The 10,450-nt window shown below is 55.9% G+C and overlaps 1 protein-coding gene across 1 annotated transcript in view; it reads left to right on the top strand.

The window, feature by feature from the left end:
• The window catches only part of LOC120024265 (ryanodine receptor 3-like), a 257,642-nt gene that overhangs the window by 143,160 nt on the left and 104,032 nt on the right, over positions 1-10,450 (top strand). The window contains exon 40 of the mRNA XM_038968460.1: positions 197-347. Within this exon, the coding sequence (XP_038824388.1) occupies positions 197-347 (151 nt within the window). The remainder of the gene's footprint in view (positions 1-196; positions 348-10,450) is intronic.

The raw sequence follows: 10,450 nt of genomic DNA on the forward strand, positions 1-10,450 counted from the left end.
GCCCGGTGGGATGTGTATTGATGAATAGGTTCACAGTTCAATATTGATTATATATGTTAAATGTAATTATAAACTCTTAAGTCTACCTAAGAGTACAACATGTAACCTCTATGTCACTATGTGATGGAGACACCAGAATTAAAAGATTATCCTCCCAGTCCTGCCCTTCATATTTTGCCCGTCTCGGTCCCTGCAGGCATCCCAGTGGAGGAGGAGGAGGAGGAGGAAGACACGTCTATAAAGGGTCGTCTGCTAGCCATGCTCTATAAGATCAAGGGGCCGCCCAAGAAACTAGAGGAGGAACCTACAGAGCAGGAACAAGCTGCTCCCAGTAAGCTACTGCCAGGGTTTACGTTAATGCCGTTTTCAGTTCAGTCGATTCAGGCTGCTCCCAGGAAGCTACTGCCAGGGTTTACGTTAAAGCAGTTTTCAGTTCAGTCAATTCAGGCTGCTCCCAGGAAGAGACTGTCTAGGAATAGGCATGTTCCCCACGTGTCATTGCCCTTCAGAAGTGTTCATTAAAGGGTAGGAAAAGAAGGAACATCTCTTTCTATCTCTCTGTCTGAAGATGATACATTCACATTCATTTACGTGATATATGTTCATCAGACAGACAGACATTAAAACACCCTTTTCACTTACCTGATCGTCTGGCAGGACAGAGTTAAATTGTAATGGTGGGCGCTAAAGGTTCACACTGCAATACTGAAGAGTTACCTACCTACCTCAGGATTTTTTAAATATTTATTTATTTCACCTTTATTTAACCAGGTAGGCTAGTTGAGAACAAGTTCTCATTTGCAACTGCGACCTGGCCAAGATAAAGCATAGCAATTCGACACATACAACAACACAGAGTTACAGGGAGATATGAGGGAGATATGAGTCTCCAGCTTCAGAGATTTTTGCAGTTCGTCATTGGCAGCAGAGAACTGGAAGGAAAGACGACCAAAGGAGGAATTGGCTTTGTGGGTGACCAGTGAGATATACCTGTAACGGTGTTCCTCCTCCTCTTCATCCGAAGAGGAGGAGCATGGATTGAACCAAGGCGCAGCGTTGTGAAATGACATGATTTATTAAACAAGACGAAAAAACGAACTACACTTGAATAATAAACAAAACAAATAAACGATGTAGACAGACCTGGACGACGAACTTACATGAAACACGAAGAATGCAATAACAGGAAAACTGACTACACAAAACCCGAACGAACAAACATACCGAGAACAGTCCCGTGTGGCGTAACATACAGACACTGACACAGGAGACAACCACCCACAACAAACAGTGTGAAAACACCTACCTTAATATGACTCTCAATCAGAGGAAACGACACACACCTGCCTCTAATTGAGAGCCATATTAGGTACCCATTAACCAACATAGAAACAGAAAACATAGACTGCCCACCCAAACTCACGTCCTGACCAACTAACACATACAAAAACTAACAGAAAACAGGTCAGGAACGTGACATAACCCCCCCCTTAAGGTGCGAACTCCGGGCGCACCAGCACAAAGTCTAGGGGAGGGTCTGGGTGGGCATCTGACCACGGTGGTGGCTCAGGCTCAGGGCGAGGTCCCCACCCCACCATAGTCAATCCCAGCTTACATCTCCCCCTTAGAATGACCACCCTCTCTCTCCACCCACCTAATATAAGGGGCAACACCAAGACAAGGTAGCTCAGGACAGCGAGGTAGGTCGAGATACAGAGGTAGCTCAGGATAGAGAGGTAGCTCAGGATAGAGAGGTAGCTCAGGATAGAGGGGCAACTCCGGACTGAAAGGCAGCTCCGGACAGAGAGACAGCTCTGGACTGAGGGGCAGTTCCGGATTACTGGCAGCTCCGGGCTGGCTGACGGCTCTGGACGCTCATGGCTGGCTGACGGCTCTGGACGCTCATGGCTGGCTGACGGCTCTGGACGCTCATGGCTGGCTGACGGCTCTGGACGCTCATGGCTGGCTGACGGCTCTGGACGCTCATGGCTCACTGGCGGCTCTGGACGCTCATGGCTCACTGACGGCTCTGGCAGATCCTGTCTGGTTGGCGGCTCTGGCAGATCCTGTCTGGTTGGCGGCTCTGGCAGATCCTGTCTGGTTGGCGGCTCTGGCAGATCCTGTCTGGTTGGCGGCTCTGGCAGATCCTGTCTGGTTGGCGGCTCTGGCAGATCCTGTCTGGTTGGCGGCTCTGGCAGATCCTGTCTGGTTGGCGGCTCTGGCAGATCCTGACTGACGAATGGCTCTAGCGGCTCCTGACTGACTAACGGCTCTGACGGCTCGGGACAGACGGGCGGCTCTAATGGCTCGGGACAGACGGATGGCTCAGACGGCGTTGGGGAGACGGATGGCTCAGACGGCGCTGGGGAGACGGATGGCTCAGATGGCGCTGAGGAGACGGATGGCTCAGATGGCGCTGCGGAGACGGATGGCTCAGATGGCGCTGCGGAGACGGATGGCTCAGATGGCGCTGCGGAGACGGATGGCTCAGACTGATCCTGTCTGGCGGAAGGCTTTGGCTGCTCCTGTCTGGCGGAAGGCTCTAGCGGCTCCTGTCTGGCGGAAGGCTCTAGCGGCTCCTGTCTGGCGGAAGGCTCTGTAGGCTCATGGCAGACGGGCGGCTTTGAAGGCTCAATACAGACGGGCAGTTCATGTGGCACTTGGCAGACGGACAGTTCAGGCGCCGTTGGGCAGACGGCAGACTCTGGCCGGCTGAGACGCACTGTAGGCCTGGTGCGTGGTGCCGGAACTGGAGGCACCGGACTGGAGACACGCACTTCAAGCCTAGTGCGGGGAGCAGGGACAGGGCACACTGGACTCTCAAAGCGTACTATTTGCCTGGTGTGTGGTACCGGCACTGGTGGCACCGGGCTGAGGGCACGCACATCAGGACGAGTACGGGGAGAAGGAACAGTGTGTACAGGGCTCTGGAGACGCACAGGTGGCTTAGTGCGTGGTGCCGGAACTGGAGGCACTGGGCTGGAGACACGCACCATAGGGAGAGTGCGTGGAGGAGGAACAGGGCTCTGGAGACGCACTGGAAGCCTGGTGCGTAGTGTAGGCACTGGTGGTACTGGGCTGGGGCGGGGAGGTAGCGCCGGAAATACCGGACCGTGCAAGCGTACTGGCTCCCTTGAGCATTGAGCCTGCCCAACCTTACCTGGTTGAATGCTCCCCGTCGCCCGACCATTACGGGGAGGTGGAATAACCCGCACCGGGCTATGTAGGCGAACCGGGGACACCATGCGTAAGGCTGGTGCCATGTATGCCGGCCCGAGGAGACGCACTGGAGACCAGACGCGTTGAGCCGGCATCATGGCACCTGGCTCAATGCCCAATCTAGCCCTACCAGTGCGGGGAGGTGGTATAACCCGCACCGGGCTATGCACACGTACAGGAGACACCGTGCGCTCTACTGCGTAACATGGCGTCTGCCCGTACTCCCGCTCTCCACGGTTAGCCTGGGAAGTGGGCGCAGGTCTCCTACCTGCCCTTGGCCCACTACCTCTTAGCCCCCCCCCCAAGAAATTTTTGGGGTTTCTTCACGGGCTTCCGTGCTAGCCGCGTACCTTCATAAATCCGGTTTTGAGCTTCATTCTCCGGTTTCCAGCCACGTCTCTTTGCTGCCTCCTCATACCACCGCTCCTGGGCTCGCGCTGCTTCCATCTCCTCACGAGCACGGCGATATTCCCCAATGTGCGCCCAGTGTCCTTCTCCCTCTAATACTTCCTCCCAAGTCCATGAGTCCTGATCTCTTGGCCGCTGCTCGAACTCACGCTGCTTGGTTCTGGATCGGTGGGTGGTTCTGTAACGGTGTTCCTCCTCCTCTTCATCCGAAGAGGAGGAGCATGGATTGAACCAAGGCGCAGCGTTGTGAAATGACATGATTTATTAAACAAGACGAAAAAACGAACTACACTTGAATAATAAACAAAACAAATAAACGATGTAGACAGACCTGGACGACGAACTTACATGAAACACGAAGAACGCAATAACAGGAAAACTGACTACACAAAACCCGAACGAACAAACATACCGAGAACAGTCCCGTGTGGCGTAACATACAGACACTGACACAGGAGACAACCACCCACAACAAACAGTGTGAAAACACCTACCTTAATATGACTCTCAATCAGAGGAAACGACACACACCTGCCTCTAATTGAGAGCCATATTAGGTACCCATTAACCAACATAGAAACAGAAAACATAGACTGCCCACCCAAACTCACGTCCTGACCAACTAACACATACAAAAACTAACAGAAAACAGGTCAGGAACGTGACAATACCTGATGGAGCGCGTGCTACGAGAGGGTGCTGCTATGGTGACCAGAGAGCTGAGATAAGGCGTGGCTTTACCTAGCAGAGACTTGTAGATAACCTGTAGCCAGTGGGTTTGGCGACGAGTATGAAGCGAGGGCCAGCCAACGAGAGCGTACAGGTCGCAATGGTGGGTAGTGTATGGGGCTTTGGTGACAAAACGGATGGCACTGTGATAGACTGCATCCAGTTTGTTGAGTAGAGTGTTGGAGGCAATTTTATAGATGACATCACCGAAGTCGAGGATTGGTAGGATGGTCAGTTTTACGAGGGTATGTTTGGCAGCATGAGTGAAGGATGCTTTGTTGCGATATAGGAAGCCGATTCTAGATTTAATTTTGAATTGGAGACGCTTAATGTGAGTCTGGAAGGAGAGTTTACAGTCTAACCAGACACCCAGGTATTTGTAGTTGTCCACGTATTCTAAGTCAGAGCCGTCCAGAGTAGTGATGCTGGACGGGCGAGCAGGCGCGGGCAGTGATCAGATCCCTGTCGGTTTTAAGTGTTAAACCTCATATTTTTTATTTATTTATTTAATTTTTTTTATCCCCAATTTTCGTGGTATCCAATAGCTAGTAATTACTATCTTGTCTCATCGCTACAACTCCCGTACGGGCTCGGGAGAGACGAAGGTCGAAAGCCATGCATCCTCCGAAGCACAACCCAACCAAGCCGCACTGCTTCTTAACACAGCGCGCCTCCAACCCGGAAGCCAGCCGCACCAATGTGTCGGAGGAAACACCGTGCACCTGGCCCCCTTGGTTAGCGTGCACTGCGCCCGGCCCGCCACAGGAGTCGCTGGAGCGCGATGAGACAAGGATATCCCTACCGGCCAAACCCTCCCTAACCCGGACGACGCTAGGCCAATTGTGCGTCGCCCCACGGACCTCCCGGTCGCGGCCGGCTGCGACAGAGCCTGGGCGCGAACCCAGAGACTCTGGTGGCGCAGCTAGCACTGCGATGCAGTGCCCTAGACCAATGCGCCACCCGGGAGGCTGTTAAACCTCATATTAACCTCACTGATGGAAGCCGATATTCTTATTCTGTAACACATCAAATCAAACTTTATTCGTCACGTGCCGAATACAACAGGTGTAGACCTTACCGTAAAATGCCGAATACAACAGGTGTAGACCTTACCGTAAAATGCCGAATACAACAGGTGTAGACCTTACCGTAAAATGCCGAATACAACAGGTGTAGACCTTACCGTAAAATGCTGAATACAACAGGTGTAGACCTTACCGTAAAATGCTGAATACAACATGTGTAGACCTTAAAGTGAAATGCTTTCTTACAAGCCCTTAATCAACAATGCAGTTTAAGAGACATCTGTAACTTGTATGGTTCCTCCACAACACTACAAAGGTCTACAACAAAACCCCAGTCTGTTGTCTGCAGCTCACTAACACAACTCCACAGCACCACTCCAGAGGTTTACACCGGAGGAAACTTCCTCTCTCTGTTATTCAGCTGAACGCAAAACCCTCGTTAGGAGTCAGGCAGCAACGTGTTTTTGGACAGCCTCACTTCTGAACCAGGTGGAGACAGATTGTACTCTCTCTCTCTCTCTGTGTGTGTGTGTGTGTGTGTGTGTGTGTGTGTGTGTGTGTGTGTGTGTGTGTGTGTGTGTGTGTGTGAGCTCTGTGACTCCCGGGGTAGGGTTCTGGCTGTCAACCAGCTTTCATTTACTATGTCAGACCCTCTAAAACAACACATTTCACTGGACCTATCCGGTGTATGTGACAGAATATATATATTGATATATATACTTTTATTTTCACAGAAATGTAAATGGTACCTAGCTGCACCTACTGGTGGTTTACTTGGATGAGAGAGTTCCGTTTTTCTCCCCAGTACCCACTTTATAAGTATCAGAGGTTTGAAGGACAATCAGGTTAGATGTTGTTCACCATATGTAATATAACGTCCAATAACTGTTGAGGGAGACTTCTAATGGGGAGGTACTTAACATTGTCGTCTAGTCCAGCATCATTGACTTAATTAGAAAACGAATAGGGGAAGTTTTATAGAGTTAATGAGAAAAAGAGGGAAAGGGAAAGTTTCACATGAGGATTTCAGGGTGTTTAGGAAGTCTATATTAGGAGAGAGGAAGGTAGGAGAGGGGATTGGAGAGGTGGGGAGAGGAGAGGTGGGGAGAGGAGAGGTGGGGAGAGGGGTTTTGGGATTGAAGAGGTGGGGAGAGGAGAGGTGGGGAAGAGGAGAGGTGGAGAGAGGAGAGGTGGGGAGAGGAGAGGGGTGAGGAGATGGGAGAAGTGGGGAGATGAGAGGTAGGGGAGGTGGGAGAGGAGAGATGGGGAGAGGAGAGGTAGGGGTGGGAGAGGAGAGATGGGAGAGGAGAGGTAGGGAGAGATAGGTAGGAGAGGGTGGGGAGAGGAGAGATGGGGAAGAGGAGTAGGGAGAGGAGAGGTAGGGGGAGGTGGGGAGAGAAGAGGTGGGGAGAGGAGAGGAGAAGAGAGGTAGGGGGAGGTGGAGATGGAGAGGTAGGGAGAGGTAGAGGTAGGGGGAGTGGGGAGAGGAGAGGTAGGAGAGAGAGAGGTAGGGGGAGGTGGGGAGAGGAAGGTGGGGAGAGGAGAGGTAGGGGGGAGTGGGGAGGGAGAGGTAGGGAGAGGAGAGGTAGGGGTAGGTGAGGAGAGGTAGGGGGAGGTGTGGAGAGGAGAGTGGGGGAGGTGAGGAGAGGTAGGGGGAGGTGAGAGAGTAGGGGAGGTGGGGAGAGGAGAGGTAGGGGGAGGTGGGGAGAGAGAGGTGGGGAGAGGAGAGGTAGGGGAGGTGAGGAGAGGTAGGGGAGGTGGGGAGAGGAGAGGTGGGGAGAGGAGAGGGGGGGGGGAGGTGGGGAGAGGAGAGATAGGGGAGGTGGGGAGAGGAGAGGTGGGAGAGGATAGGTGGGCGAGAGAGAGGTAGGGGAGGTGGGGAGAGGAGAGGTGGGGAGAGGAAGATAGGGGGAGGTGGGGGAGGAGAGGTGGGAGAGGAGAGGTAGGGGGAGGTGGGGAGAGGAGAGTGGGGAGAGGAGAGGTATGGGAGGTGGGAGAGGAGAGGTGGGGAGAGGAGAGGTAGGGGGGGTGGGAGAGGAGAGGTGGGGAGAGGAGAGGTGGGGGGAGGTGGGGAGAGGAGAGGTAGGGGGGGAGGAGAGGTAGGGGGAGGTGGGAGAGGAGAGGTAGGGGAGGTGGGGAAGGAGAGGTGGGGAAGGAGAGGGTAGGGGGGGTGGGGAGAGGAGAGATGGGGAGAGGAGAGGTAGGGAGAGGAGAGGTAGGGGAGGTGGGGAGGGAGGTGGGGAGTGAGAGGTAGGGGGAGGTGGGGAGAGGAGAGGTGGGGAGATGAGAGGTAGGGGGAGGTGGGGAGAGGAGAGGTAGGGAGAGGAGAGGTAGGGGGAGGTGAGGAGAGGAGAGGTAGGGAGAGGAGAGGGAGAGGAGAGTGGGGAGAGGAGAGGTAGGGGGGGTGGGGAGAGGAGAGATGGGGAGAGGAGAGGTAGGGAGAGGAGAGGTAGGGAGAGGAGAGGTAGGGGGAGGTGGGGAGAGGAGAGGTGGGGATGAGGTAGGGGAGGTGGGGAGAGGAAGAGGTAGGAGAGGAGGTAGGGAGGTAGGGAGAGGAGGTAGGGAGAGGAGAGGTAGGGGGAGGTGGGGAGAGGGAGAGATGGGGGAGGAGAGGAGAAGAGAGGTAGGGGGAGGTGGGGAGTGAGAGGTAGGGAGAGGAGAGGAGGTAGGGAGGTAGGGAGAGGAGGTAGGGAAGAGGAAGAGGAGGTAGGGGGAGGTGGGGGAGAAGGAGGAGGTGGGGAAGGAGAGGTAGGGGAGGGGGGGGAGAGAAGGGGAGAGGAGAGGTAGGTAGGGGGAGAGGTAGGGAGAGGTGGGAGAGGAGAGGTAGGGGAGGTGGAGGAGAGGTAGGGGGAGGTTGAGGAGAGAGGTAGGGGAGGTGGGGAGAGGAGAGGTAGGGGGAGTGGGGAGAGAGAGGTGGGAGAGGAGAGGTAGGAGGTGAGGAGAGGTAGGGGGAGGTGGGGAGAGGAGAGGTGGGGAGAGGAGAGGTAGGGGAGGTGGGAGAGGAGAGATGGGGGAGGGTGGGGAAGAGAGAGGTGGGGAGAAGGATAGGTGGGGCAGGAGAGTAGGGGGGGGTGGGGGAGAGGAGTGGGGAGGAGAGATAGGGGATGTGGGGAGAGGAGAGGTGGGAAGGAGAGGTAGGGGGAGGTGGGGAGAGGAAGATGGGGAGAGGAGAGGTAGGGGAGGTGGGGAGGAGGAAGGTGGGGAGAGGAGAGGTAGGGGGAGGTAGGGGAAAGGAATGATGGGGGAGGGAGAGGTGGGAGGGAGAGGTAGTGAGAGGTAGGGGGAGGTGGGGGAGGAGAGGTAGGGGAGGTGGGGAGAGGAGAGGTGGGGAGAGGAGAGGTAGGGGGGGTGGGGAGAGAGAAGATGGGAGAGGGGAGGTAGGGAGAGGAGAGGTAGGGGGAGGTGGGAGAGGATAGTGGGGAGATGAGAGGTAGGGGGAGTGGGGAGAGGAGAGGTGGGGAAGATGAGAGGTAGGGGGGAGGTGGGAGAGGAGAGGTGGGGAGAGGAGAGGTAGGGGGAGGTGAGGAGAGGAGAGGTAGGAGAGAGAGAGGGAAGGGAGAGGTGGGGAGAGGAGAGTAGGGGGTGGGGAGAGGAGGATGGGAAGGAGAGGTAGGAGGATAGGGGGAGGTGGGGAGAGAAGGTAGGAGAGGAAGGTAGGGGAGGTGGGGAGAGGAGAGGTGGGGAGAGTAGAGGGTAGGGGGAGGTGGGGAGAGGAGAGGTGGGAGAGAGGTAGAGGTAGGGAGAGTGAGGAGAGGAGAGGTGGGAGAGGAGAGGTAGGGGAGGTGGAGGAGAGGAGAAGATGGAGAGGAGAGGTAGGGGGAGGTGAGGAGAGGTAGGGGGAGGTGGGGAGAGGAGAGGTAGGGGGAGGTAGGAGAGGTAGGAGGGTGGGAAGAGGAGAGGTAGGGAGGTGAGGGAGAGGTAGGGGAGTGGGGAGGAGAGGTGGGGAGAGAGAGGTAGGGGGAGGTGGGGAGAGGAGAGGTAGGGGAGGTGAGGAGAGGTAGGGGGAGGTGGGGAGAGGGAGGGGGAGGTGGGGGAGAGGAGAGGTAGGGGGAGGTGGGGAGAGGAGAGGTGGGAGAGGAGAGTAGGGGGGAGGAGTAGGAGGGAGGTGGGGAGAGGAGAGGTAGGGGGAGGTGGGGAGAGGAGAGGTAGGGGGAGGTGGGGAGAGGAGAGGTGGGGAGAGAAGAGGTGGGGGGAGTGGGAGAGGAGAGGTAGGGGGAGGTGGGAGAAGGAGAAGGTATGGATGAGTGGGGAGAGGAGAGGTGGGGAGGAGTAGAGGTAGGGGGAGGTGGGGAGAGGAGAGGTGGGGTGGAGAGGTAGGGGAGGTGAGGAGAGGTAGGGGGAGTGGGGAGAGGAGAGGTGGGAGAGAGAGGTAGGGAGGGGAGGGAGAGAGAGATAGGGAGAGGTGGGGAGAGGAGAGTGGGAGAGGATAGGTGGGGAGAGAGGTAGGGGGAGGTGGGGAGAGGAGAGGTGGGGAGAGGAGAGGTAGTGGGAGGTGGGGAGAGGTAGAGGTGGGGAGAGGAGAGGTAGGGAGGAGGGTGGGGAGGTGGAGAGGAGAGGTGGGGAGAGGAGAGGTAGGGGGAGGTGGGGAGAGGAGAGGTAGGGAGAGGAGAGGTAGGGGGAGGTGGGGAGAGGAGAGGTGGGGAGAGGAGAGGTAGGGAGAGGAGAGGTAGGGGAGTGAGGAGAGGTAGGGGGAGGTGGGAGAGGAGAGGTGGGGAGAGGAGAGGTAGGGGGAGGTGGGGAGAGGAAGATGGGGAGAGGAGAGGTAGGGAGTAGGAGAGGTAGGGGGAGGTGGGAGAGGATAGGTGGGGGAAGATGGATGAGAGGTGGGAGGTGGGGAGAGGAGAGGTGGGGAGAGTGGGGTAGAGATGTAGTTGGAGTGTGGTGGGAGGAGAGGTGTAGGGAGTGATGAGAGGTAGTGGGGAGGTGGGAAAAAGAGAGGAAAGAGGATGAGAGGTAGGGAGCCTTATAAGTTATGGGTAAGGTGAGTATAAGGAGAGTAGGAGAGTAGATGATGAGGAGTAGGTGGGGTGATATTAGATGTATGTGGGGGTGGGGAGAGGATATGATGG

The sequence above is a fragment of the Salvelinus namaycush genome, chromosome 29 (genome assembly GCF_016432855.1).
Source record: "Salvelinus namaycush isolate Seneca chromosome 29, SaNama_1.0, whole genome shotgun sequence".
Classification (NCBI taxonomy): domain Eukaryota; kingdom Metazoa; phylum Chordata; class Actinopteri; order Salmoniformes; family Salmonidae; genus Salvelinus; species Salvelinus namaycush.